Source organism: Brassica rapa, chromosome A02 (genome assembly GCF_000309985.2).
Source record: "Brassica rapa cultivar Chiifu-401-42 chromosome A02, CAAS_Brap_v3.01, whole genome shotgun sequence".
In the NCBI taxonomy this organism is placed as follows: Eukaryota; Viridiplantae; Streptophyta; class Magnoliopsida; order Brassicales; family Brassicaceae; genus Brassica; species Brassica rapa.
The window spans coordinates 8,506,989-8,533,970 of record NC_024796.2 but is presented as its reverse complement, the minus strand read 5'-3'; the positions used below and the strand labels follow the sequence as shown (position 1 = coordinate 8,533,970).

Below are 26,982 nucleotides of genomic sequence, written 5' to 3'. Positions count from 1 at the left end.
GTTGGTTTTTAAAATAATAATACCGTACATAATACCAATTTTCTAAAAATCGCTAACTAGATGCTTTATAGAGGACTAGCGCATAGGCGGATTATTCGGACCTTAGGCACAGCCTAGACGTTAGTAAATTATTGATTTATTTTATATATTTTATATATTTATATGATATACTTTAGTTTTTAGTTTAATTATAAAATTATTGTAATGAAGTATCAAAATTAGATATACAAAACAGAAAAAAATTAGATAAATTTGTAGATTTTTAAAAATATTATTGCTTAATTTAATATATATATACAATTTTAGATCAATTTTAACCAATTTTAATTGATTTAGAACATTTTAAACCAATTTTTTTTGTAAACTCATTTTAAACCAATTTGAATCATATAAATCGGTATAAATCAGATTTTAGAAAAATCGTTTTGAATAAGACCGAGTCGCTAGGCGCCGCCTAAACCGATTTTTTAGAACCTTGCATCATACTAATTTGGTTTGAGCAAAGAAACAACAAAAAAGAACAAAGGTGGTGTGAAAACGACTTGGTAATAAATGCTATTAAGCATTTGGTCAAAAAAATGTCTAAATAAAGCAAAGGGTTGGTATAGCGAGTTGACCAGTAAACGCGGCTCAGATATTTTTATAACGTATTGAACTCCAAATGGGAAGAGTAACCATTAGAAATTTAATTATTGAACAATTAGGCCTAATAACCAAAACTCAGACCAATATCTGAATGGATCGTACATTTGTACCCATATCCAAAGAGATTTCCAAATGCCCAACTCTATCAGATACTACTACTGTAGAAACAAAAGACAAAAAAAAAAAAAAAAGTTCGGGCAAAACAAAAATCCTCGATTAGACTCCAAAATTGAAAATTGCTTCAGTTCGAGCCGAGCGAAAGGGGTTTAAGAGAGATGCAGAGAATCTCCCTTTCCATCTCCAGAATCAGAAGATTCTCCGCTTCAAACCTCGTTACACTCGCCGGTAAGAAAACCTTTATCCTTTCTAGATTCCGACCACACATTTCCGACAAACCATCACCACCAATCTTATCCTTTCTTGCTTTAGATCATCGGTTGCTGAAACAAGTTCTTGAATCATGCAAATCTCAACCAAACTCCAAATGCGTTCTTCTTCAAGCACATGCTCACATCCTTAAACTCGGTCACCTAACACACCCGACTCTCGTCGCCTCCATCGTCGCAGCTTACAGACGCTGCAGCCTCCCACACATCGCTCGCCGCCTCCTCACTCGGTTCCTCTCGCTCTCTCCTAGCGTCTCCAACACAAACATAATCATCGAGAGTCTTATGATAAACGGCGAGTGCGGTTTGGCTAACAAGGTTCTTCGTAAGGCGAGTGATCGTAACGTCATCACTTGGAACTTGATGATTGGCGGTTACGTCAGGAACCTACAGTACGAAGAAGCGTTGAGAACTCTTAAGGATATGATTAGCTTTGCTGATATTAAACCGAATAAGTTCAGTTTCGCTTCGGCTTTAGCGGCTTGTGCTCGTCTTGGAGACTTGAATCGTGCGAAGTGGGTGCATTGGTTGATGATGAGGGACGGTGGGGTTGAGCTTAATGCGATACTGTGTACTGCACTTGTCGACGTGTATGCAAAGTGTGGAGATATTAAAAGTTCGAGAGAGGTTTTCTATGGAGTTGAAAGGGACGATGTGTCTGTTTGGAACGCGATGATCACAGGTTTCGCGACGCATGGACTAGCGGAAGAAGCGATGAGAGTGTTCTCAGAGATGGAGGCAGAGCATGTTTTGCCGGATTCGATAACGTTTCTTGGGTTGTTAACAGCGTGTAGCCATTGCGGTTTGCTTGAAGAAGGGAAAGGTTACTTTGATCTAATGAGGAGGCAGTTTTCGTTACAGCCGAAGGTGGAGCACTACGGGGCCATGGTGGATCTGTTAGGACGAGGAGGGAAGGTGAAAGAGGCTTATGAGTTGATAGAATCAATGCCTGTGGAGCCGGATTTGGTGATATGGAGGTCTCTTCTTAGCTCCGCTAGAACTCACAAGAACCCAAAGCTAGCTGAAACCGCGATACAGAATCTTTCAAAGGCGAGGAGTGGAGACTATGTGCTGCTCTCGAACATATACAGCTCCACGAAGAAGTGGGAGAGCGCGCAAAAGGTGAGAGAGCTGATGAAGAGAGAAGGAATCCGCAAAGCGAAAGGGAAGAGTTGGGTGGAGTTCGGAGGAGTGATACACCGGTTTAAGGCGGGAGATGCATCTCATGTAGAGACGAAGGCGATATACAAACTGTTGGAAGAGCTGATACAGAGAACAAAGTCTCAAGGCTTTGTGCCTGACACTGATTTGGTGTTGATGGATGTCTCTGAAGAGGAGAAAGAGGTGAACTTGAACTACCATAGCGAAAAGCTTGCGTTGGCGTTTGGGATATTGAAGAGTAGTCCAGGATCAGAAGTTAGGATTCAGAAGAATATAAGGATGTGTAGTGATTGCCACAACTGGATCAAGTCAGTGTCCAGGTTGTTGAATAGAGTGATTATAGTAAGGGATCGGATACGGTTTCATAGGTTTGAAGATGGGTTGTGTTCTTGCAAAGATTATTGGTAAGCAAGAAACCATAGTTTGAGTGTTCGAAGAGTGAAGTTGAGCTTCCATAGATTCTTGTCTGTTATTGAAAGTTTAGGAGGTTCTGGTTTACTGAGGTTTTGGTTTTGTGGGGTTTATACGGAAAATCTAAAAGTTTCAGAGAGTAAATTTATAAATGTTAAAATCGGAAAAGTAAAAAAATTCCGACCTGCCGGAATCGAACCAGCGACCTAAAGATCATCTGTTGTGAACAACTACAGTCTTCCGCTCCACCAACTGAGCTAAGGTCGGCTTGTTACTTGACGTCTGTTTTGCATTTTATATATACTTGTAACTATCTTCCTAAACAACAATTCACTCTATTGCGTATGAGTCTATGAAACAAAACTTCACCATATTTTGGAAAATATTATTGCCTCACCGAAAATATATAGATGAAATATACTTCTTTCTTTTTTGATTTTAACATTTTGGTTCAATTCATATTTATTCGATACAAATCAACATAAACCGACTGGTTTTATCGCGGTTAATACCTGTTTAACGAAACTGTATTCCAATGTGGTCAGGAGAAGGACACGACAAATGTAGGCCCATTAGTCGGCCATTACCACTTTTGTTGTACTTCTTTGCCTTGTACATTCGCTGCGACTCACACGATCGAGAAGAGAGAGCATCAACAAAAAAATGGCCAGCCGAAAAGCTCTCATTAACGTCCACCGGATCATCCGCTCCACTGCGGTGGTTAGACAGAGCTCCGTCACCCCTTCCGCTGCACCTCCTATTTTCCAGTATAATTTTTCTTCCATCGTTTACGACAAGAGGTAATTTATCATTAATTTCTGGGTCTTTTTTATTTGGTCTTTTAGAAATGGAGTTGATTTGGGGGCAAGATTCTTCTGCTCGAGTCCACAAAGCTTTGATATTGATCTCTCCAACGAAGAGAAGAAGAGGATAACCATCAACAGGTATGGTTCATTTATTTATTTTCAATTTGTAACAAAAAATATTAGTGTTTGGTGATTGAGTTTTGTGTGTGTGTGTGTGTGTGTGTGTGTGTGTAGATTGTTGTATAGGAGCAAGCAACGAGGGTTTCTGGAGCTTGATCTTGTTTTGGGTAACTGGGTTGAGGAGAATGTCAATTCCATGGACGAAACCGCTGTCAAATCCCTTATTCATGTCCTCGATTTGGTATGTGTTCCTTTTGTCTCTCTTATCAGTTAAAAATTTCACATCCCAGAGGTTTGTATATGGATCTGCTCATTGTTTTTGAGATACATAGATGAATTGTATAGCAGTTTCTGTAGTTATGTAACAAGATCTTGAGGTTAGGTTGTGTATCACATGGGTTATTTGTTTAGTTATATTATGTATTGTGGTAATTTTTTTTCTCCCAAGAGGACTAACAGAAACAGTTTAGCCATGACCCTGTTTGAGTGATTATAATCTTTTTTTTAACTTAATTGTTTGATAATAGAGTTGTTGGCCCTCTGCAGGAAAACCCTGATCTCTGGAAATGGCTAACTGCTCAGGAACAGCCTCCCGAGATAGTGAGCTCAAATCCGGTAACCTTTAAACCTCATGATGTATCCTTTGTTTAAAAAGCATAATCTGAAGCATAATCAGTCGTCTCTTTGTTGTGATGATTTAAGGTATTTCTGGCGTTACACAAGAAAGTCATGACGAATCTGAACAAACATGCAGCCCCAGAGACGCGTGCAGCAGCTGGACAACCCTGGGTCAAAGGCTGGGATGATTTCAAGAGAGGCCGTGACGCTCCCATCTCCGGGAACCAGTAAAAGCAAAAACACACAAGCACACTCTCTTTCTTCCTTACAAAAGTAACAAACTGCAAAAAAACACGTTTATAAAAGTTATCTTATAAATATAATAAAATGCCAGGCCGTGAAGAAGGCCGGAGGTATAAATGTGTTTCTGTAGTGAGTGACACGATGAGATAGATAAATTGGAAGTTCTTTATATGTTAGTTACAGTTATCAAGGGATATTGTATTTTTTTTGAAATTGCTGTGTTTTCTCTTCAGCTTGTGGTGACGAAGAGTTTTTGGACAGTTGAGATTTAGTATTATGAAAACAAAAAGGAAAATGGATCGTTCACTTTTTTTTTTTACTAGAGAAACAATAATGCATTTAGATAGAAACACTATAGGGAACACCCATTCCGGTAACACCGGGTTGGGAGATGGGCTTCAGAAGCTCATACTTAACAACACCTGCTCCAGCTCTGTTCTTTAGAGAAACGTTCACGTTCCTCTCATCTATCACGTCTTCAAGATGTTTGAGCCTGCCTTTGAACCGTTCATATGCAGCAAAGATAACAGGATCGTCGACCCAAGATGCTTCTGGCTCTTCTCCAAGATACTCTTCGTCTGGTGAATGGGTCGATAGAAGATCCAGAGTCACCATCACTTGCGTCGCCTGCTTCTGCGACGGGAATGTCTTAAGCAGCACCTTCTCTGGCTCCTCATAGAACTCTTTTAGCTCTTCCTCTGTTGGCTCTTCAACTGGCATTCTTATCCTTGTTGTGGTTGGTCGGTTGGGAAAGTACCCTCCATACCCGTACTGTCCAAAGTTTACAGCTGCATGGTGACCTGAAGCCACCCACGCAATCGTGGTCACGACGCCAATCAAGTCATCTTGTGTTCTGAGGACAGGCCACCATGGTTCGTCTTTCTTGTCTCCATGCCCTATGTTCCTCACTTCACTCCACCATGCTTGGAGTTCCTCATCACACGTGATCAGTGCCGCATCGGGATAATAATGCTTCACAGATTCTGTGATCCATTCTTTGAGTGCATCCCACAACATTAAACCGTCATTCGCAAATGGGTAGTCTGGTATAGTAAGCCGCAGTCCGTGTTCTGCGGTCTCATCTTCCACAGCCAGCCCCCTTTCAATGGTTTTTGTTAGCTTAATTAGTAATTTAATTATTGTGTGACAAAATATTACACAAGAGCTAGAGACAGAACCCTAACAGTAAGTTACCTGCTGATGAGGTCCGCAGGTAAACCTTCCCTGTCGAACCTCCATAGTTTAGCATAAACATCTGAACTTAGCTCTAATGAATATTTGCCTGGCCAGAAACAAGTCTCAATGATTCCACCTGCGTTGACGAGACTTTGGCGTGCGCGAGCGTTGATCTCCAGGGTGTAGCGGAAGTGGGGATGCAACAGCCTATAGATAGGATGCATGGCACTTAGTTGTCTGTTTGCAGCTATTATGTATGGTTCCATACAACAATGAGTCCTCAGCCTGTAAACATTTCCCATCTCATTATTAGAATAACATATGTGTAATGCAGTTAATAAATATATATATGCAGTTAAATTCAAAAACGTGTTTTCTAAAAAACCTTATGTCTGAATCTATTCTATAGTGTTCAATACCAGTGAGAAATAAGCTGATGATAACCAGCATCATGAGCAACAGCGTGAGTCTTAGCAAGATTCCATAGCCAGCAGGAGGTAGCATCATAGCCTGGTGTGAAGACCTGACTCCATTGGGGCCTGTTGACATCAGGGGGACGAGTCAACTCAATGGCAACAGGCCTCAATGTGCTATCATCGCTGAGGAAGAATAGTGTTCTAGAAGCATATAAGGTGGTGTCGTCCAACTCTCTCACTTTGTTCACATACGGTAGAAGCAAATCGTGGTAATCCAACATGAATAATCTCTTATTCTTTAGGGCCTGCATGATTACATACATTATTCATAACGGAAATCCTCCATATATATATATATATATGCAATTATTCATTATTTGTAAGTAATTTTAATTAAAAGTGTGAATATTAAGAAAACTTTTACTTTTGAAAAAATAACATTTAATACATAAATTCAATCAATAATAAAAATATATGAATTATTTGATTGGTCACATAACATGTAATAAATGTAAAAGGTGCTTTGGATTATGTAAACATTTTACATTGTGAAACAAACATTTTTTGCTAAAACTACTTACATATAAAAACAGAGGGAGTATATATATATATATATATATCTTACTTCATCAACTGACATGACTCCTCTGATTTCTTTTTCCACAATGTCCCAAGTAATGAGTGACTTGGGATCACCATAAACCGCGGGGTCTAGTTTGCTTTTCAACGGCCACTCCTAGAATAACAAATAGTACATCTTACACTCATTAAAAGCAGACAATGTTTTTTTTTTTGCTTTATTGGAACAAGCATAGCGCTTAAAATATTAGTTATAGCTCACTGTAACTAGCTGAATGCAATATGGATTAAGGCCTGCAAGTGTCTGGCGAGCAAATTCGTCGTCTCGGATCCACGAAAATCTATCCTCTGAATCAAATATCAGAATGAAAGGAAATTAAATCAGATAAATTGTAGTATAGAATTGGATTTGATATAAGGGAGGACTAATTAAAGAAGAAACAGGGAGGGAGGTTGTTGGTACTGTTAAGAAGAATAGGGGGGTCAAACTGTAGAAGATTGTCTTGAGCTTCAGCAACAACTTTGATAAGTTTGGGGATCATAGGTAAAAGGCCAGCGTCCTTGGGAATGTCGATGCCAACTTCATAGAGATCTTCTATGGACTTGAAGTGTGGGAAAGGCAAGTTGGGATCAAGCAGAGCAGCCTCGATCTGTGGGAACACGGAGGGAAGAGCTGCTAAGATAGCCTTGCCCGTGAATGCAGTGCCCTTTGTTGAAGAGAACTCCTCGTCTCTGGGGACATAGAACTCCCCTTCGCGTTTCTCTGAGGAGGCATCTTTCTCGCAGGGTTTGCGACCAGTCTTGCACCGTCTCGGGTACGGATGAGAGAGGCCTCCCATAACAGGACGGGCAAGTCTTTCATCTTTGTCAGGGTCACCCACATCGTTGTACACATCATAGTCGTAAACGCGTTCGTACTTGGCGAATTCACCAACTCGCTCGCGGTTGTTGCCTTGCAAGGTCTCCAGCTCTTCCTTCCGCAGCTTTTTGAGAGGCTCCGGAGTTGCGGATGGCAAGTAGGACTTGTTGGAGAAAAATATCCGCTTGGTTGGGTCAATGGACTTGGGGGTCACCCATGAGTTACATGTAAACGTTACGGAGCCGCTGGGTAACTCAAGCTTCATCTCCTTGATGAACATTTCTCTACGGTGCTGGTTTTGTACCCTGATGGCCCCCACGGTTCCAAAGTCTTCGGGCATGTCGAACACGCACTCGTACTTCTCATTACGGGATTCGAACCATACACGTTGTGCATAGTCTTCTACTGGACCCTCCTCCATAACCGTCCCTGCCAAGTGTGTACGTACGTGGGGTTATAATTATTATTACAATGAATTGAGATATGGTTTCATTAACCTAAATATTTTGTACTCCTAATATGTTATTTAGCTTCCTTTTTTTTTTTTATAAAACAAATGTTTGTTTGATATTATTTTTTAACTCACGGGTGTCAGTCTCGGCGCTAATAAGCTCGACGAGCAGTGATCTGCCGCGGATATCTGTAATGACATCGAGAGGTCTCAACCAACTTAAGCTCTCCAGCAGCCCTTCTTCAGCAGTTATGAATCCCTTAACTTTGATTCTCTTAACTTTCTCTTTCAGTAATTTACCTTTCTGTGCAATATTGAACTGTGAGGCTGTGATCCTACATCGTCCACGGAAGTTTTGACGACGACACGGCTTGTCTCGACGTCCTGTCAAAATGGGGTTGATGAGTGCTGATGGTTTAGGGAACAGAGAGCTGAGGCTCTGTGCTGTGCTCAAGGTCTGGAGACTCGGCGACTCTTTACAAAACATATTTTATCTATTTGTTTGTGTTCCGCATACCATCCTCTCCATCCCCGCTTCATCTCTTTATACATGTCCAAATATTACCCTAGCTTCTTTGTCTTTTCTAAAAATAATACATGTCCAATAAAACCATCAAACTTGTCTACCTTATTTTTTTTCTCTACTGTATTTTTTTTTTCTCTACTGTATCCACCGATTTTTTGTCCCTTTTCTTTTATAAATTATTTCACTAATTTAGATTCTAAATCTTCAGTAATCGGTAAGTTAAGCCATTAAAATCTACCACCAACATTAACCTCTCTAACCAAACCATATTGCAAATAATAATAATCTATAGCTGTGTTGTATTGGATAGACATCGATGTATATGATTTGCATAGAGAAATACACCTTTTCAGCTGACTTATTGTATACTAATTTTCCTAATTAATGTGGTACTTCAAACACATGCTGAATCAGATCAAAAGAAACTGAGTTTTATGCGCAGGAGTTTGCTTGTGGAAGACACGGTTACACTCCTTCCAGATCTGATAAGACTGAGATGCTTCATAAAGAAGAAGATTCATACAACCCCCTTCAGTTTTCTCTCCACTTTCGATTGTCCCTTTTTAATGTAATCTCTGAAATTTCTTGCATATTTTATTTAATTTTTGTTTTTATTCTCTTTACATTCTTCTGTTTTCCTTTGACGTATTTTTTCTTTAATTTCTTTTATCCAAAATGCATTCTTCGATCTGTTTATGCTGCTGCCCTTCTCCTCTATATAACTATTTCCACATTTTTGTTCTTCTAAAATATCACAAATCAATATCTACACAACAATGGATCAAGCTGCTCAGTAAATACACATTTCGTTAAGAAAATAATATATATTGGAGTTTTTCAAAATATGAGTCAAAATTTGAAGTCAAAACAAAAATGATCAATGCTTTTTTTTTTAACTTTCATTTGTTATATTTACACTAGAAATTCGATTTATTCACGAAAATGAACATTACTTTTTTTTTTCAAAAATGAATGTTTTATTCTATGATCCTCATCTTCACCAAATATTTATAATATTGCTATCAAGACAACAACCGCCATGAACAACAAAAAAATAGTCTTTTTTTGAGATGTTCTAAATGCAGTCTTTTTATAATAGACTTTTTTCGAAATGCTCTAAATGCAATCTTTCCTTATGGATTCGTCCAGAATACTCTAGGTTAATTAAAAAGTAGTATTCTGCAGTATTCTGCCGCTTTTGTAATGTTTATGGATCGTTTTCTTTTGCAACTTCAGTCCCTTTTTATAAGGTTCAGTAACGGCGAACACTTTCCTTTTAAGTTGTGCAAGATCTAGTTTCTTTTTTTTACATTCAATTCGTCAAAAAAGAAAATTAAAAGAAGGATTAGGTCGAATACAATGCATGCATGATGGATTTTGTTAATGGTGTGAATCTGATCTCCAACAATAATCATCTCCCATAAAATAATTCTAGACAAATATGAGAGGCCAAGATAGACGCTAATACCACGAATTTGGTTGATGTCTAATAGTGATACTTTCTCAGGTAACTAATCAGCAAAATGAATTCAAAATTCACTTTCTCGCTAAACAATGAGCGTGTAACAAGACACAAAGATTGTTAAGTTATTTTTGTTGTTTTCAAGATAAGTGAAAAGGAGAAAGCGCACGTTTTTGTTGTTGTTGCCCAATTTCAACTAAAATATTACCCCCACACCATCCTTTGGTACATTGACGAATGAACACCTCTTCTTCTTGTCTCACGTGAACGCTAACCAGTACCTTCCGTCACATTGAAAGAAGACATAAATCACTTATACAGGACCAGCTGCAATTCTAGTACACTCATTTATTGAGTTTGGAGCATTGCGAATATGTGAAGATGGTAGCTTGTTATGTGTTCCAGGCTTCCAGCTAACATTTACTGCACTCATTCATTTTAACAAGCATTGTGTGACTTTTTCTTTCCCGAGATATTGCATTCTATTGATGTCTGAATTATGGCTATGAATGTTTACAGTGGTCCGCATATTCCACAGTAAGAAGCTGCCTCCATTCATCCAACTTTTTAGCGTATAAATTTTAATTAAAAATTATAAAATAAAAGTGAAATGCTAACTGCGGTACTATTACTACGACAAAACGCAACTAAAAGCTAAAGAAGCAAAAATGGTGTGTTTACTTTTACAATTCAAAGTAAAATTCCTTTTTAAGATTTAATTTTTTTTGTGAACTATTACAAAACAATTTGAATGTTGATAGTATAAATCTCAATAGTAGCACCTTTTCTTTTATATTATATTCCTGGGAATTTTACCAGGATCCGAAAATTTGAACCGGAACCGATCCAAATAGACCCGGCCCAATAACAACCAATTCATATCCGACTTAAAAACATGAATATCCAAAACTATGATTTTTTGTGTTCTATTTCCTATATTTTATTTTACGATTTAGTGGAAATATGTTTTGTAAACAATCTTTGTTATTATTTCTGTAATATTTTCATGTAATATGAAACTTTAAATGTAAAATATAGAGTTAAAAAAATATTTTAGTTATTAATAGTTTATTTAAATTTATTTTGTAAAATTTTAGATATATATGATAGATTTTGACTAAATTTGATGTGGTTTCGTCCTTAATACCGAACCCGACATGGACATGATATGTACTTAAAAATTACGGGTATTTTACATGTATTTTAATTGTAAACCCGAACTCAAGAAGAACCGACCTGAACCCGTACCAAAAATTTACAAGTACCTATTGGGTGCAAATGTTTAGGACCAAAGGATCCTGATCCGAAAGGAACTCTCCTAACCTGAAGACCCGAACTTCGATGCCTATTCACAATATGTATATGTAACTATAGATATATTCAATAAAATCTTTTATGAGTGATTATGTATTTTTTAGTTAACTTTTAATTATTAACTAAATAGATTTGTATACATTTGTTTTTTTTTTCGACAGCAAAGCATTTACAGATTCATGTTGACTCTGTAAACCAGATCGGTAACTCCGCATCTATGTGAACGACAAAAGATGGTTGTTTCCTAGCACTGCGTGCTAAACTATCCTGCCGAAGGTTCGCCGTTCGAGGTACATAGACGATGTCTGAGTTGAGGAAACTTCCTTTGAGAATCTTAATGTCTTCCAGATAGCTTTCAAATGCTGGTCATTCTTCTGGTTCCGAAACTATCTTCACCAATTGAGAATAATTTGTTGCAAACGTATACATTTGTTTACTAGATCTTTATATTATCTTTACATGTTTACGTATTTTTTCTATATAAATACAAATATGTTCACTCAATTTCATCAAATAATTTTTAAAATATATCACTTATAGATAGTTTTGAAGATTTATTTTTAAAATATACTAGATCTTGACCCGCCCGACCGGGCGGGTATTAATTTTTTCGTATATTTTTTTGATTGTTTGTATTAATTGTTGCTATTATAAAAAAAAAAAAAAACAGACGGTGTACATATAATTTAAGGTACGTATAGTATACATAGGAAACATAAAGTTGAATTTGGAATTATGATCAAATAAATAACTAATAGTTAGCATGATACAAACTATAAATAAAATATCCTTAAATTTTGAAAGGTATAAAACATTCTATTTAATAGTTAGCATGGTGAGTATTTTCCTTTACCCACACCGGATACCTTAAAGTTTTCAATCACACGCCACTTTCCTATCATAAGGTCTCGCTGGATCCGAAACATGTGTGATCTGTTGCATGATGCATGGATTTTATGACCTTGTAAACAAACAAAAATCGATTAGAAACTTTAAGTATAACCAACATTTAAACAATGTAGGTAGAACTTACAGTCTTATCAGCCAAAACCATTTCGACTGTTTCATCAGCATAGGGAGGGGTTTGTTTTCTTGATTAAATCAGCTTCACCTGCACACACCATTTACTCAACCTTGGCTTCAAGTAGTTTAACAATGTAAAACTCTTGTTTGTTGACATTATAACCTCTAAGAAGCGAACTAAAAAAATTGTTTAGGAGCTATTGAGGTGATGTTGAATATATATATGCAAGGTACAGTATATATATGTATATATAACGTGATTGTAAAACCCTAACGAAGAAAATATACCTAAACACTTTACACGATAAAATCCCTTGATTTGCAACAATTAAATTGTTACCAAAATATCTCCTACTATACGCAAATATAGTCAATTGTTTGCAGTTGAAATATTTACAAATAATTTAATTAATGTTGAACTCTTCCGCCAGTTAGCAAAGAAAAATTGATAGGAAACTTTTTTAATGATAATTTATTATTCACCAAAATGTAGAAGTTAACGAAATTATAGGATACAATTTCTATATTTTATAGGTAAATTAAATATTTGAGAGTGATTATAGGTTAGAACTTAATTACTATCGGTAAAGATTTTTTTTTTTCAACAAATGCAAAGATATTCTGTTTAGATTTTGAATTGATTGATTTGATTAGTTCAGAAAGATTAGATCATCGATTGGTATAGCTGATTTATATTTTATAAGTCATGTAAAATCTCTATTAAATAACTTTCTTTTATCTATTTTATTAATAATATGTATGCTGCTTTGACTAACGTGACTTCTTTTTATATGTATTATTAATTAGATTCATGTATGAAAGAATAATTGGATTAATGATTTTAGTTTTTTCAAAAAAAAAAACTAAAGTTATAATCCATCGCTATCTAAACAGGAATATCAAGTTCTACGTCAAGAAGAAAACTGCAGATTAAACTAAAGTTATAATCCATTGATTTACTTTTGAAGTAATTCGATTCATCTCATTGTAGGAGAAGAAGAAATTTTTTTTCGTTACAGTGGTAAGATATATTTATATTTGCCTGAGAGTTTTCATGTAATTAAGTTAATTCACATATGTTTAACGTTTGAAGTTGTTTCCGTTTTTAATGCATAAATTAAAATGAGGAAATATGCATTAAATGATCGGAAAAGACAAACTAATTTTAAGGAAAGAGTAATAATAGTTTCAGTGGCATTCAAAAGTAATTAACATTGAAAACTCAGGGTTAGTTTAATTTTGTACTCCTGTTTTAATAGATTAGATTACTCAATACATAGCTATAATACAATATTTACGATAAGATTTTAATTTAAGGATTCAAAATAACAAAATCGTTAAATAAGATCATTTAAACGAGAAGCGCAAGAAATCCACCGTTCATAACGCGAATAAGGACACCGAGCATTCGCACAAAGGTTAGATAGTGATCTTTTGGGCGGCTCTTTCTTTATTTTTTCATATCGTATTTAAAACCATCTGCAATTGGGAAATCATTTATTTGATACAGATCCTTTTGGATACTGGCTTTGTATAAACCAGTGACTTGGCTAATATATATTTTTCTTGACTCTGATCATACTTTAAACTCATCAGTCATCTCCAATTTGGAGAAACAAGTGAGATGATTAACAGTCGATACAGTTTCTTTAGCTTGTTGCAAAGTGCAAACTATTATAATTTGGTCGAATTGAATCTACGAGTAGTCCTGATCCCAATAGATGACTGCATCATGTAGACTCAAATTTATATTAGCTTTTTTTTTGTTAGATCGTTTGTTTTTTTAGTTTATCTCATATCCTCTCTTTTATGTCAGTAAAAAATGTTCGAGCTTCCAAGAAAATATCTGCTAATCATGTCGCTATTGATAGACTGACTTCTACCATTGAAGATGCTTATGATGTTAATAAGATTCTCTAACCACGCCTTTACAGCTCGTAAGATTTGTTTTTGCTGCTTTATTTATTCATTTTTTCTTCTATTGGCAGGAAATCATAGAGTTGAGAGAATCTATCGAAGAGATGACTGAAACTATGAAAAAACAACAGGAGATATTATTGACAATGGCTGGAACTATGAAGAACCTACCGGTATATGTTTCTTATACATCATATAAGTGTTTACTTTTATTTCTATGTTTTGTAGCTTGCTTGACACTTTATAGTTGATCCATGTATAGGAGAAAGAAACCCCAAAAGAAAAGTCTACAATCAAAAGAGAGTGTGCTTTGTCACGGGATTATCAACCAAATAATAAGCATACCATTCCGTCCATGCGTGTGTGTTCATATTGTAGACGTAATGTGCTCAAACCCATTAACAAGAACTTTAATGGATATTTCTGTGGCGTCAGACTTCAGGAGCTCCCACTTAAGTAGGAGGAGATAACGGCTTATAATAAATCAGCTTTTCGCTAATACGTTGAAAATTTCTCTTAATATGCAGGCTTTGTTTAACTGATACCGTTGACATGGATGGCCCTACCAAAGTCCAATTTTTTTTTCTTCCTTATATTTTATCTTTTTTTTTTGTCTTCCTTATATTTTATCTTCTTTTTTTTTAGCAAGAATACCCGTATTCTATGAGTTTTGATTTTCTTCGTTGCAAAGTTTTTATATAGATATTTATATTTTATCTAACATAATCACAATCGCGTTTCTTTTCGGGCCTTAACAACAACTCTCATATTATAAACCTCCCTCCCCCACCTAGGCCCGGTCCAAACATTGAAAAATTTAGTTAGAACCCTAAGCCAATATAGAATATATACAAGTAATAATTGTAATGTAAAATTTTAAAATTCGGTTTATGTGCCCTAAGCAGTAGTTTATGTGCGGTGTCTAAAAAACATTTAGAAAATACTTAAATTAGTTTTATTTATTTTATTTTTATTTCACATATAAAATATCAAAAAATTAAACAATTTTTATAACAAGTTAAAAGTTATGACATATAATAAAATATATCAAGACTTCAAATCCTTAAGTATTTAAATGTCTAATGTGAATAATGAAATTAAACTTTAAATCAAAAATAAACCAACAAAAAAAACATAAAGTTGTAATAAATTATCGATAACAAAAATAAACAAATACTAACTCACATAACCTAGTTTTGTTAATAGATTCATAATACACATGATCATAGGATTTTTTTTTAAAAAAAAAAACTAAAAAACTAAGTTTTTAGTTAAAATACAAAACAGATTCTAAATAATGTAAGTGAAACATATTAAGAAAAACAAGTAAAAGTTTTGTATTATTATTATTTTTTTTTTTAACTTCTTTTTATTTATTTATAAACTTTGGGTTACAAATCAATACCACTACGGTACCTTTACAGAACCTAACACAAGATTTCCCCCCGCTAACCACTTCCCAAACTAAAGCAAAGAAAAACTCCTAAGACATTTAAAAAATCGAAAGCCAAACAGCAAGAACTGAACTCTCTCCTATTCCCAGAACTTGTGCACGAGCTAGTGGATCCAACCTCAACCGAATTGTTTGCTTTATCTCTGAAATGATAGCTTCAGGAGGCCTCGCAGTATCAGTATGTACTCTGGAGTTTCTCTCTTTCCAAATCAAATACACGCAAGCTTGATATATCAACCTCACAATCAACTTCACATTCTTGTCTCTTGTCGGAGCCTTCAGCCATCTCAACCTATCCTCAAATACCCGAAGTGAACTAAGGTGGAGTCTCGTTGTGAAAAACGACCACACTCTCTCACTGAACTCGCAGTCAAAAAATAAGTGCTGCCTGCACTCATTATGACCCACGCACAGCACACAAGATGGTGGTACTATCAATCCCCATCGTAGAAGTCTGTCTCTCGTTACCATCCTATCTCTTGCTGCCACCCAAGATAAGAAAGCATGCTTAGGAATCCTACCCGAAAACCATACCACATCGTGCCAGTCGACCTCCAACGTGCATGGAAATAGGGCTCTCCACGTCTCACTAGTATTATTTCAACCAGTGGTTGTAGTCGGTTCTTGGTTTTAACTATTTTTTGTGGATTCTACCGGATTTCTAAATAATAAATTATTTTCTTAAACTCAAAGCGGTTATCATATAAGATCACAGGATTTACTGGGATCGGATTTAAAACATTGGTCCATTTTAACATGCCTAGCTGGGAGCTTGTTGAAGTCATTTTTTGGTGGACAAAATAATTGGATCTGACCGATACCGACGGCTGTAAATATTGTGGAATCAGCCTGTACAGAAGTAGGCCCAGCTAACACGTCACGTATTTCTTTCCCAGCCTCGGCCCATTTACTGTAAAAGGACCAACCGTACCGACGCAACTGAATTTGTATAAGAAATTACGAACAAACCCTTTTCCCTTTTCTTCCCCAAATCAAATTCCAACCCCTATAATTTCGCAACTTTACCTTCACGACAGTCGCCGAGTGAGAGAGAGAGGAAGATGGCGCCGCAAGATGAGCAAGAGCACGAGGTGTACGGTGGAGACATCCCAGAGGAGGACGAAGGCGAGATGGAGACGGACGAGTATCAAGAACACGCCGGAGAAGAAGAAGAAGGCGGCGCCGCTGCCGAAGACGAGGAGGAGGAGCTTGAGCCAGGCTCTGCCTCTAGGGTATTCTGATTTCTTTTGACCCCCTTCCTTGTTTCCTACTGTACTGTATTGAATTAGTTTGCTATGGTTGGATAGGATTTAGAGGACATGAAGAAACGACTTAAGGAGATCGAGGAAGAGGCTAGCGCTTTGCGTGAGATGCAAGCCAAAGCTGAGAACGATATGGCTGCTGCTCAAGGTTTCTGCTTATCTTTTTTGCTTGCCAGATTAGGGTTTAGAGCATGTCTTCTTGATTAGGGTTCTTGTCAAAGATATGGGCGGAAGTTCTTATGTGCATATGTTTTTGCTTCAATCTTTGACAGATTAGTTTGAGAGAATGTCTTGTTGATCATGCTACCTTTTAGTAAATCAAAGGATCTCTTAAGATATTTTCTTGGACTTTGGTTATTTGATAAATTCACTAGTAGTTTCTTGATTTGGTGCTTAGATGATTATAACCTTGAATACCCTTAGCTGATCGGGTTAATGCCCTTTGTTTGGTTGCATATGAATGAAGATCCATCAAGTGCTATTAGTGCGGCTGAGAAAGAGGAAGTGGATTTGCGTTCAATATATGTTGGCAATGTGAGGCTTCAACTTTTTTTATGTCTTACATTGTCTCTCATTTATTAATGTTTTGTATCTTTTCGAAAGAATGTTTGTTTATATTGCTTTTAGCATGAGTGAAACTTGCTTGTAGCAGCTAAAGTACTTACCTTGTAAATACGTAGAACCTTATTTCCAGTCTCTTTTATGATCAGTATCTGCCAAAGCTTGTGTAAACATTAGTTTTCTCTACTTTTCCTGTGAAACTATATGGTTCTGTGTATGTTAGGTGGACTACGCATGTACTCCAGAGGAAGTCCAGCAGCATTTTCAATCCTGTGGGACAGTCAATAGGGTTACGATTCTGACAGATAAGTTTGGCCAGCCCAAAGGTTTTGCCTACGTGGAGTTCGTGGAAGAAGAAGCCGTTCAGAATTCTCTTGTTTTGAACGAGACAGAACTGCATGGTCGTCAGATAAAGGTGCAAAACTCGTTCTTCAGTTAATTGGGCTTATAGCTAAAGATTTTGTCATCCTAATACTTTGTTTCATGCATCTTTTCAGGTATCTGCAAAGAGGACCAACGTCCCCGGAATGAGACAGTTCCGAGGAAGGCGCCCCTTCAGACCCATGAGGGGCTTCATGCCCGGACCTCCATTTTATCCTCCATATGCTTATGGGTACGTTTAAAGAAACTTCATCCTCTCTTCTCAAAGAAAGCAGCAACGGTTCGGTCGGTTTGTTTGATTCAGTGTCTATACATGTTCATCAATGGTTGTTGATAAGTGGTTTATGGTATGTGCAGGAGAGTTCCCAGGTTCAGAAGGCCAATGCGTTATAGACCATACTGATTGAAGGAAATTGGAGTTAAGAAGTAGCAGCTGCCTTTTGTTTGATGAAAGCTATCATCATCAACCCGGGCGCAAAGTTGTTTCGCCTTAACAGAGATGGGCTGAAGAATTTTATGGAAGAGAGTGAGGCAAAAGGAGGGAAGAACTATGTTTTAGATTTTCTGTAACAATATTTGATGAGAGAAGAGCAAATATTTTGGGTTCTTTTCTTTTTTATTTGTCATAAAATCTTTTTTATTGAGAATGACCTTCACATTACTGAAAACTTACAAAAGTTGCGATTTTTATTACTTTTTTTTTTTCCCCTCTGAATATCATTGATAACATTAGAAACATACAAGATTGTAACATTGAAGCCGGCGGAACATATAGACCTCCCCGGAAGCTAAACCCAAAAGAAGGGATCGAAAACCCAAAACACACGGGTGACACATGAACAACTAACATATAAATCAACTCTTTCAACAAACCCAGATCAAATCAAACCTAGATAAAAAGGGCAAAGACTTAACAATCAATAGCTAGCCGGATTTCTTACCATGAACTAAGCAAGATAGCACGCAACGCAATAGAACGGAAGAGCTGAGACTTCATTTGAACCCCAAGTTCACAATGACAACGCCTGAACCATCAAGACCTCATCTGAACTACATGTTCACGATGACGACTACCAAACCACAACGCCTACACTAAGGCACAAAACCGTGAAGAGACAACACTCGAGATAAGGTCCACCTCAACCGCACCTTCATCTGGAGATCTTCACGCCTCCACCTCGTTATAATGCTTCGCCATACGAAGCCACAGAGGAAACACAGAGACTAGAAGCACCCAGGAAGAACACTTATTCAAGGTGCGAGAGGGACCTTCATAACCGGGAGATAAGAGGAAACCTAAAACCATCTTCATCTCAAGGACCATGACCTTCACTTGCTCACCACACACAACCACGACACTGCTATACCGTTGCTGAATCTAAGAATAGTTAAGGCAACCCCAAAATCCATGAGAGACTAACCGGGTTCAACCCTCTAAAACTGTCGCGAAACCACTCTAAACAGGTTGCGAACAACCACCACATCACAGGAGAACCACAAAGGTTGAAACTTTACCTTGATCAGAGACGCAGACGGAGACCTGACAAAGGTGAAACCTTATACACCCCCGGGAGACACCGCTCACGCCCACAGATCTACCAAAGGTTCATCAGATCTAGAAAACGATGGCTCTTCAAACTGTTTTGCAGCAAACAGAGGACTAGCAGACAACTTTAAAGGGAGGAGAAGAAGGATCCGTGAACAGACAAGAAAGATAGCGAGGTTAAGACTAGTTCCGGCGACCGCGAGAGGCGGCGGCCGCCGGCCTTAGGGTTTCACACGAGGGAGCTTTTCTATCGTCTTTCTTTTTTTTTTTTTTTTTTAGCTTGATTGCGATTTTTATTACTTACAAAAGGTAATATTTATAAGAGGTAATATTTATAGAAATGAGTTTACACGAGGTTTTTTTTTTTTTTTTTTTTTTAACAACAATACTTCCTTCAAAAAAAAGAGAGAGAAGAGAGAAGAAAGAGAAGCCAGATCTATTCCGGTGTACGGCTGGCGCGTGAGTGTTTGTGTCGTTACCGAAGCACTTTTTTCTTCTTAGTTTATGGCCCTCCCTGTTTTCTCTTCACAGTTCCGTCAATGGTTGCCTTGTCGGAGTTCTGACGCCGAGGCTTTCCATTATAGGAAGCTCGGCTTTGGAGTAACGACACGGTCGTTTGAAGATGAAGCGGCTTGCATGTTTAGTCGGTTTACCCGGGAGGTAGAGACTATCCTAGATTCATCATCGTCGGTCTTGTTGCGGGGGAGGGTGGAGGCTTTCTCAGTTTCACCGACGCCGCTCTAGTTTCCGGGAAGAAGAGGCTCAGTCAGTTCCTTCTTCGCTGGTTTTTGGTCACAGAGAGTGGAAGCTTACAAAGCTCCGCGCTGCCGTTGTGGAATCCCAGGTCTTTTGGGTTGTGGTGACGGTTTCAAGGTTTTGAAGGTTGAGGTGTTTCGTGGATCAGATCTGGATTCGTGGGTCGCACCGGTTGAGATCCCAAGAAGAAGAAGATCTCCAGCGATGGCTATGCTTGTTGAAGAGGAGAATAGCGGTGGTTTTCGCCTTGCTTGTCTAGGGTTTCCGGTGATTCATAGACGGAAGAGATTTCGTTCAAACGATTGAATTCTCTGACGGGAAGACAAGGCGGCGTAGAAATCCGATGGTCTCGCGGAGGCTCTGTAATTTCGGAGCTCCGGCGAAAAGTGGTGACGGTGGAAAGTGTCGGTGGCTGTGCGAGGATGGACGTCTAAGTCGAGGCGGACGACACGTGGCGGGCTGATGAGCCAGATTCTTATACGTGTTTTAGTCCTACCTCCTTCACGCACGTCCAGATCAAGCCCGGCGTAGCGGTTTTGAGCTTTGGGCTATGTTCTTTATATGGGCTTTGGCCGTTTTTTTTTGTTGCCGTTAGGTAGATGAACTTTTTTGGGTTGTAATTTGGTGTATTTGGGCTTCGGCCGTGGGCTAGGTCCATTTGATCAATAAAATAACAATTTAGGAAAAAAAAAAAAAACGTTGATCGAAATAAGACTCGTTAAATCTCTTATTCGACGACGCTTCTTCTTCTTCATCTGACCTCGCTCTGGCGCCGCTTACTAAACCTCTCTGGCAAAGCTTATTCTTCTTCTTCCTCGTGTAGTTTCGTTTATAATCCTCAAGCTCATCTATCTCATTTTAACAACAAAGGAAAACCCTAATCTCGTGGGCTTTTGTTCAGTCGCACAATGGGTCAGGACGAGGACCTGAAGAAGAAGAGGAAGAAGAAGAGGAGTAGAAGCAACGAGAAAAGTGTTGAGCTAGTAGTAGCTAATGAAGCGAAGCAGATTCAACAACAAGAACAAGAGAAAGGAGAGATAGCTAATGAAGAGAATCAGAAGCCGAAGCCGAAGCAGCAACAACAAGGGAACCAAAACCCAAACAAGAAGAAGAAGAAAAACCAAGAGTCCTTTCCATTCGGAAACTACAAAAACTACTATGGCTATCGAGTTAGTCACATTCCTTCATATAAGTGTTTTAAGTGTTTTGTCTACTGATTTTGCATGTCTTTTTGGACATATAATGGTGTTGTTAAGATAAGCAATGATATGGATGAGGATCCACGGCTTAAAGTGTTGAAGAAAGAATGGTTTCAAGGCAAGGACTGTCTTGACATCGGCTGCAATAGCGGCGTCATGACTATCCATATTGGTAAATATGTTTTCTGCTTTTTCATAATAATAAATTATCACAATCCTTTCATAATTTTGTAGAGTAGTTAGATGTGTAAAGATTAGTTGGCTTTAAGACTGTTAAGGGTTACAAGTATACGTTGTTTGGTTTCTACTAAACCGTTAGCTTCACTTGTTAGTTTAAGTAGATTGTTTCTCTTGCTATGTTAAAGTCTGAACCTTTCTCTGTTTATATCTTGTTGTTCGTTCCTTTTGGCAATACTTTGAAGCTGTTAGTTAGCATCTACAATCTTTTATATAATCGTCTTGTCTGATCGTTGTTTTTTTTTCTTCAGCTAATAAGTTTGGTTGCCGGAGCATCCTTGGAGTTGATATTGATTCAAGTAAGAACTATTTGTTTTTTTCACTGAATTTATCATTCAAGTCTGCAGAAAAAGTGTTTTGTTCGATTTAATATAAGTAGCTCATATCAAGTGAACACACATAAGAGAATATACTTTATCCTGATACGTATGTTTTGAAGCTTCCATAATGTGTATCCTTGCTTAAGCAATCATCAGTTCTTGTGCGTTGAACTAGATTTTCTTTGATTGAAGGTCGGGTCGGGGATGCTCAATGGCATCTTAGGAATTTTATTAGGAAGCAGAATCACGCCAAGCCAGGTGAAAAGAAATCTACTTCAGTGGGTTCAGATGGAGTAGCTCTTGGTTCCAAGGAGGAATCTGTTTCTCTTTCTAATGGCAGCTCAGAAACTAAAGACCTGCTTCAGATTGTGTCCTTTCAGAAAGAGAATTTTGTTCATACTCGAAACCTTGACGAGAATCGTTATGATACAATTCTATGGTAAAGCTTCTTTTGCCCCCCTTCTGTTTACTCGTACGTACGTTTGGCCTCTTGTCTTTTTGGGGATTGAAAACAAAAGAGCAGAAACCAATAGTGTTCAAAACCTCAAAGTGCTTCTGAAATTTCATCTGTGATGTTTGTCATAAGTCTGAAATGAATTCATTTGAGTGTGAATGTGACAAGTTTCTTTTTATTTTGGGTGCAGTTTGAGTGTGACAAAATGGATTCATTTGAACTGGGGTGACGATGGTTTGATCACCTTATTTTCGAAAATCTGGCGCCTTCTTAATCCGGTAAAGCTACTTTACTATACTTACTCGAGTGTGTGCCCATGTTCTTATTGCTTTTCATATGCGCATTTGAACAGCGGTTGGATTTGCTTTTTTCAGGGTGGTACATTTATAATGGAACCTCAGCCTTGGAAATCTTATGAAAAGAATCGTCGTGTCTCAGAGGTGTGTGTACTTACGACACAAGTTTATTTATAATGTTTCAAGTGCACAAGCTAGCTATGCATTATATAGTTTTGAATCTGTGTTTGTCTTGTGTGGTTGCAGACAACTGCAATGCATCACCGAACCATTGTCTTACGTCCAGAACATTTCCAAGAGATACTTCTTGATAAGGTATTCTACTCCTTTTTGCTTCCTTATTTTGTCCAGAATCCTATTTTGATCTTATAAAATCTGTCAAAACTATGTGCATCACAACCAATTTCTAATAAGCTAGTATTGGCTTCTTATATTGTCATTTGATATTGTTTTGGGGGTGGGATCCTCATGTTCTGTTGTTTGTGTTTTTGTTTTTTGGGCACAGATTGGGTTTAGAACAGTGGAAGATCTTACGTCAAGCTTGTCTGGCGTAAGCAAAGGATTTGACAGACAGATTCTTGCATTCCAGAAATGAACATAACAAGCTGCAGAGACCACAATGGAGGAGAAGACCAAGTTTGATCTCTCTTTTTTATAAGCCTAGTGAAAATCAAATTAGCTGTGAAGAACAACTACAAAGTTGCTTCTTACTAAATATGTAATGGCTTTTTGCTACTGCTTAGTCTCTCTAATCCAACTCAACAGGGGTCCTCTTTTTTTGCACACGGTTAATGGCACAAAGTTCATTTCATAAAGTATGGGTGGAGTGAGATGAGAGAGATAATCTTTGAATCCAACAAATCAACTTGATCAGATCGTTATAACAGTTCAACCAGTATACAAGTAAGTAAGTTGCCACAACTGTTTCTTGTCCAAGAAATGGCAAAAGCAAAAATGGTTAAAGGGAAGCCCAAGATGGATAAGGACACTCGTATTCCCATCCAGTTCCAGAGTAACGAACGCAATGCAACCAAAGAGCCTCATCATGCTCCTCGTACCTGCAAACATTGAGAGACACAGTTTACCTCAATACAATAATAACACTGATAGTGGTTTTAGAGTCTTTTATGTATATACCCTTGCGGGATCAGCTTAGGGCAGTTTGTGCACATTGGATCGATGCTGAAATCTTCACTGGAATACACATAGTCGTCTGGGGAGACAAGCTTTCTCTCACCCGCATCAATTCTTTTGGCAATCTTGGTCTCAAGATCATCCACGTGTTGAGTTAGATAAAGCGGGTCATTCGCTATGGGATGCCCTGTATATTGTAGATGCACTCGTATCTACAATCGCCAAAAGAACAAAATGAGAAACAAGGCTAAACGTGTCCCTATGTACTCTCCTCATAAGCTAGCTATGCGTTATGTATTATGTATAAACACTTGCTTACTTGATGAGTTCTCCCTGTCACTGGTTCACACAAGACGAGGCTATGAGTCCCATTTGTGTCGATTCTCGTGAACTTGGTGCACGCAGGCTTCCCCTTCACGTTCTTATCATCACCACTCGAACTGGCGTCCTGCATAACGCAATATAGGCATTCTAATGTTTTTACTTATAAGTGTAAATGGAAGACATTATCTTAGTGTGGCTTTTACCTCTGCTGTGCTTCTTCCTTGGCTGCCATTATAATTTATATTGGCGTCGACCACTTTCTGAAACATCAAAGCCATGCAGCTACTTCAAATAAACTTTCAAACCAGACGTCCCAAGTGTTTATACCATATTATGCTCCCTCAAGTTAAGTTGGTTGATTTTGAGATATTATGTCAGTTGAGATGTTGATTAACACCGTAGTAAGTATCATTCGTGTACCAGTATATATAAACCATCAACAATGTTAGAAAGAGTTCAAACCTCCTCTTCTGGAAACACGCCAACAACCTTTGCAATATAGCGTTTCTTCACCAATCCACCCTCTATCTGAAACACCCAAGATAAGTACTAAGTTATGACATCTTATGGATTATGGACAAAATGAGACTAACTTAACTTATACGAATAGTACCTGTTGCCTGAAAAAATCAGCCTTTGCAGCAGTTCTTGCTATGATGAGCAATCCAGAAACCAAACGGTCTAATCGGTGAATAGCTGTGAGATAAATGATGCAAGGACAGCTCGTACTGTAATATTTTGGAAAACGGTAAACTAGCTAAACCTATCTTAATCTAATATTCTTATAGCTGGATACGAAATAGAGGGCCAAGGTCATGCTCAGCATCAAGGATTCCAACAACCGTGTTCTTACGGTATTGACCACACGGATGCACCTACACAAGAAGAAAACGATCGGTGCTGTTACCAACATATCAATCTTACACCATAAAAGCAAAAAAACACACCTATATGTATACACAAGGTTTGTTGTGTATCCACAATGTTTTCATATATACTAATGCTTCAGACAGTGAAGAAAACTATGTTTTTGGCGTAGAGTCTAATTTAATCATTCTGATTTCTGAACAAAACATGTTTCACATTCTCCAGAGACCACATGAAGTGAGAAAATAATCAAAAGGGAATAATACTCACAGGAATAGAAGCTGGTTTGCAGACAGTAACAACATCAGGTTCTTTAAGAAGGATCTCTACATCATCAGTCATCACAGGTGGTTCATGCCTGAAAACCTTCCACACATTCCAACTTTAGATATATACACTTGGACATAAACACTTGAGCTACTTGTAAACTTTGCAGTTAGCTATTAAGAAGAAGAACAACCTGTGGAGGAAATGAGTGATCTTTTGGGAAGATTTGACAATATAAGAAACTGGTACAGTTTCTCCATCAACTTTGATTCTTCCACTTTTAACAGCACCAACCTGCAAAATGTTTGGATACAATAATCAAAAATCAAAACTTTGTATTCTCATCATGAGATATAATCACATTCCCAAGAGAGGAAGATTTTTACATAGTAGTCACGAGGTCTGCCTTTGAACTCATCTGCGAACAAATCAACAATTGTTTTTCCAGTCCACCGTTTATTCACCTACAAATTGGCGTAGGCAATTTTCAAATCTCAATGCGGCCGCTTTAGTGATATTTACAGGATACTTACATGAGAGATGAACTCGAAGTAGTACGGTCTCACATGCCGTCTCCCTCCGTGGAAGATGTAGTCTTGCTTCTGTGAGAGTTTGGGAGATGATGACTGCAAAACTATGTCGGTAACATTCATGCTGTCTGAAGAGTCTACGGCCTCCTCATCTTGCATCTTTTGTTTCATGTCTCTTTGCTTTTTTTTTTAGGAATAAAATCTTTAAGGTCGTTGTCAATGTACAAACCCCAATTCTAATAACTTCTAAAACCCACGGCCTTGTATTAGTTTTTGGGTTTAACCCACTCTCTAATCTATGTTTCATTTCGAATTTTGCATATCTCAAAATAGTTAAAATTTCAAATTTAAAAATATATTTTTTGAAGAACTTATTCAAAATTATAATAAAATTAAATCGTTAGAAATATCGATTAAGTATTCAAGAAAATATCTATTAAATTATTAAAAAATGAGCCATATCAAGAAATAAATCAAATCTTAGAAAAGTTTAAAAGTTTGTAGCTAATTTTTTTTACGTCTTTGTGTGTATTTGTGAATAATTATGACCCTTTTATTTAGACATATTTAAAGCTGATTTTCTTTACTTTTAATATATTAACTAGATTTCCACCCGCACAACCGTGCGGGTATATATTTTCACATTTATATATGTAGACATTTGTTTTACATAATTATTATATATTTTTAATGTTACTCACATATTTAAATGTTTGTATAATTATGCCAAATATAATAATTTTATAGTTTTCATGCTGTAAATTAAACTCATCACATATATATATATGTTGCTTATTATATATTTGTCTTATTGAATTTGCGTTTGATTACTAAACTAAATTTTTTAATGCATGAAACAACATATATGAAAACAATTTTGTATTTAATTTATTTATAATCATGATCCGTAATTAAAATCGCTAGATTTTTTTTAGTAATTTCTAATGTTTATTAAATTTATATAATAATTACTGTATATTAAAAAGTTTAAGATAAGTTAAATTTTTATACATGTATTATATAGTTTACTAATATTAACCCGTTCTTCTAACATATTATATTTTTAGCATAAATATTTTATATTTATGAAAATAAAATATGTTAACTTATCAATTTAAAATAATTTTATCATATTTTGTTCAGTATAACATTTTTATTTTAAAATGATAGATATTATTATAAAATTGATAAAATAGGATATAATTTTATTCTTTTAGTAACATTTCATTACTAATTACAAAATTAGTTGAAAATATTTATATTCAATTTATGACAATTAAGA

The 26,982-nt window shown here is 37.0% G+C and overlaps 6 protein-coding genes across 8 annotated transcripts; 4 read left to right on the top strand and 2 right to left on the bottom strand.

Annotated features, from left to right (window-relative positions):
* The first annotated feature begins 580 nt into the window (after positions 1-580).
* On the top strand, positions 581-2,789 carry LOC103852171 (pentatricopeptide repeat-containing protein At5g50990). Its single transcript, XM_009129081.3, has 2 exons — positions 581-990; positions 1,075-2,789. The coding sequence occupies exons 1-2, from the start codon at positions 921-923 to the stop codon at positions 2,598-2,600; spliced, it is 1,596 nt and encodes a 531-aa protein (XP_009127329.1). The 5' UTR covers positions 581-920; the 3' UTR covers positions 2,601-2,789.
* Positions 2,790-3,132: 343 nt separating this feature from the next.
* On the top strand, positions 3,133-4,622 carry LOC103852168 (succinate dehydrogenase assembly factor 2, mitochondrial). The gene is made up of 5 exons (XM_009129079.3): positions 3,133-3,370; positions 3,449-3,547; positions 3,644-3,770; positions 4,076-4,144; positions 4,232-4,622. The coding sequence occupies exons 1-5, from the start codon at positions 3,267-3,269 to the stop codon at positions 4,376-4,378; spliced, it is 546 nt and encodes a 181-aa protein (XP_009127327.1). The 5' UTR covers positions 3,133-3,266; the 3' UTR covers positions 4,379-4,622.
* Positions 4,623-4,671: 49 nt separating this feature from the next.
* LOC103852169 (lipoxygenase 2, chloroplastic) lies at positions 4,672-8,479 on the bottom strand. The gene is made up of 7 exons (XM_009129080.3): positions 8,007-8,479; positions 7,025-7,849; positions 6,824-6,909; positions 6,608-6,718; positions 5,986-6,287; positions 5,585-5,851; positions 4,672-5,489 (listed from the first exon to the last, which is right to left on the bottom strand). The coding sequence occupies exons 1-7, from the start codon at positions 8,356-8,358 to the stop codon at positions 4,730-4,732; spliced, it is 2,703 nt and encodes a 900-aa protein (XP_009127328.2). The 5' UTR covers positions 8,359-8,479; the 3' UTR covers positions 4,672-4,729.
* Positions 8,480-11,919: 3,440 nt separating this feature from the next.
* LOC103852163 (RNA pseudouridine synthase 7) lies at positions 11,920-26,277 on the bottom strand. 2 transcript variants are annotated; one of them, XM_033285480.1, is made up of 13 exons: positions 25,704-26,277; positions 25,557-25,634; positions 25,364-25,464; positions 25,174-25,261; positions 24,833-24,911; positions 24,650-24,732; positions 24,499-24,564; positions 24,240-24,296; positions 24,032-24,160; positions 23,716-23,924; positions 23,499-23,636; positions 22,213-22,218; positions 11,920-11,930 (listed from the first exon to the last, which is right to left on the bottom strand). In XM_033285480.1, the coding sequence occupies exons 1-11, from the start codon at positions 25,869-25,871 to the stop codon at positions 23,537-23,539; spliced, it is 1,158 nt and encodes a 385-aa protein (XP_033141371.1). In that variant the 5' UTR covers positions 25,872-26,277; the 3' UTR covers positions 11,920-11,930; positions 22,213-22,218; positions 23,499-23,536. The 2 variants fall into 2 exon arrangements, with proteins under 2 accessions (XP_033141371.1, XP_009127324.1); XM_009129076.3 differs by lacking the exons at positions 11,920-11,930; positions 22,213-22,218 and having other exon boundaries at positions 23,371-23,636; positions 25,704-26,166.
* Positions 16,511-18,466, top strand: LOC103852166 (polyadenylate-binding protein 1). The gene is made up of 6 exons (XM_009129078.3): positions 16,511-16,798; positions 16,874-16,976; positions 17,295-17,362; positions 17,613-17,804; positions 17,887-18,002; positions 18,128-18,466. Exons 1-6 carry the CDS (start codon positions 16,628-16,630, stop codon positions 18,171-18,173), a joined length of 696 nt encoding a protein of 231 aa, XP_009127326.1. The 5' UTR covers positions 16,511-16,627; the 3' UTR covers positions 18,174-18,466.
* On the top strand, positions 20,750-23,393 carry LOC103852164 (probable RNA methyltransferase At5g51130). Of its 2 annotated transcripts, none has more exons than XM_009129077.3 (9): positions 20,750-20,889; positions 20,974-21,241; positions 21,329-21,443; positions 21,760-21,807; positions 22,021-22,267; positions 22,473-22,560; positions 22,657-22,722; positions 22,825-22,893; positions 23,084-23,393. In XM_009129077.3, exons 2-9 carry the CDS (start codon positions 20,981-20,983, stop codon positions 23,171-23,173), a joined length of 984 nt encoding a protein of 327 aa, XP_009127325.1. In that variant the 5' UTR covers positions 20,750-20,889; positions 20,974-20,980; the 3' UTR covers positions 23,174-23,393. The 2 variants fall into 2 exon arrangements, with proteins under 2 accessions (XP_009127325.1, XP_033141374.1); XM_033285483.1 differs by having other exon boundaries at positions 20,775-20,864.
* Positions 26,278-26,982: the final 705 nt, after the last annotated feature.

What these genes read in the sequence shown, in the direction of transcription:
- LOC103852171 (XM_009129081.3), top strand. Translation starts at nt 921, where the DNA reads ATGCAGAGAATCTCCCTTTCCATCTCCAGAATCAGAAGATTCTCCGCT. An exon ending in AAACCTCGTTACACTCGCCG is followed by an intron (nt 991 to 1,074) that starts GTAAGAAAACCT and finishes TTCTTGCTTTAG; the next exon opens with ATCATCGGTTGCTGAAACAA.
- LOC103852168 (XM_009129079.3), top strand. Translation starts at nt 3,267, where the DNA reads ATGGCCAGCCGAAAAGCTCTCATTAACGTCCACCGGATCATCCGCTCC. An exon ending in GCTGCACCTCCTATTTTCCA is followed by an intron (nt 3,371 to 3,448) that starts GTATAATTTTTC and finishes TTGGTCTTTTAG; the next exon opens with AAATGGAGTTGATTTGGGGG. An exon ending in AAGAGGATAACCATCAACAG is followed by an intron (nt 3,548 to 3,643) that starts GTATGGTTCATT and finishes GTGTGTGTGTAG; the next exon opens with ATTGTTGTATAGGAGCAAGC.
- LOC103852169 (XM_009129080.3), bottom strand. Translation starts at nt 8,358, where the DNA reads ATGTTTTGTAAAGAGTCGCCGAGTCTCCAGACCTTGAGCACAGCACAG. An exon ending in CCCCCCTATTCTTCTTAACA is followed by an intron (nt 6,910 to 7,024) that starts GTACCAACAACC and finishes TATTTGATTCAG; the next exon opens with AGGATAGATTTTCGTGGATC. An exon ending in GAGTCATGTCAGTTGATGAA is followed by an intron (nt 6,288 to 6,607) that starts GTAAGATATATA and finishes GTAATCATGCAG; the next exon opens with GCCCTAAAGAATAAGAGATT.
- LOC103852166 (XM_009129078.3), top strand. Translation starts at nt 16,628, where the DNA reads ATGGCGCCGCAAGATGAGCAAGAGCACGAGGTGTACGGTGGAGACATC. An exon ending in CGATATGGCTGCTGCTCAAG is followed by an intron (nt 16,977 to 17,294) that starts GTTTCTGCTTAT and finishes ATATGAATGAAG; the next exon opens with ATCCATCAAGTGCTATTAGT. An exon ending in GTTCAATATATGTTGGCAAT is followed by an intron (nt 17,363 to 17,612) that starts GTGAGGCTTCAA and finishes TGTGTATGTTAG; the next exon opens with GTGGACTACGCATGTACTCC.
- LOC103852164 (XM_009129077.3), top strand. Translation starts at nt 20,981, where the DNA reads ATGGGTCAGGACGAGGACCTGAAGAAGAAGAGGAAGAAGAAGAGGAGT. An exon ending in AAAACTACTATGGCTATCGA is followed by an intron (nt 21,242 to 21,328) that starts GTTAGTCACATT and finishes GGTGTTGTTAAG; the next exon opens with ATAAGCAATGATATGGATGA. An exon ending in CGTCATGACTATCCATATTG is followed by an intron (nt 21,444 to 21,759) that starts GTAAATATGTTT and finishes TTTTTTCTTCAG; the next exon opens with CTAATAAGTTTGGTTGCCGG.
- LOC103852163 (XM_033285480.1), bottom strand. Translation starts at nt 25,871, where the DNA reads ATGAAACAAAAGATGCAAGATGAGGAGGCCGTAGACTCTTCAGACAGC. An exon ending in GCAAACCAGCTTCTATTCCT is followed by an intron (nt 24,912 to 25,173) that starts GTGAGTATTATT and finishes CTTCTTGTGTAG; the next exon opens with GTGCATCCGTGTGGTCAATA. An exon ending in GCGTGTTTCCAGAAGAGGAG is followed by an intron (nt 24,297 to 24,498) that starts GTTTGAACTCTT and finishes TTGATGTTTCAG; the next exon opens with AAAGTGGTCGACGCCAATAT.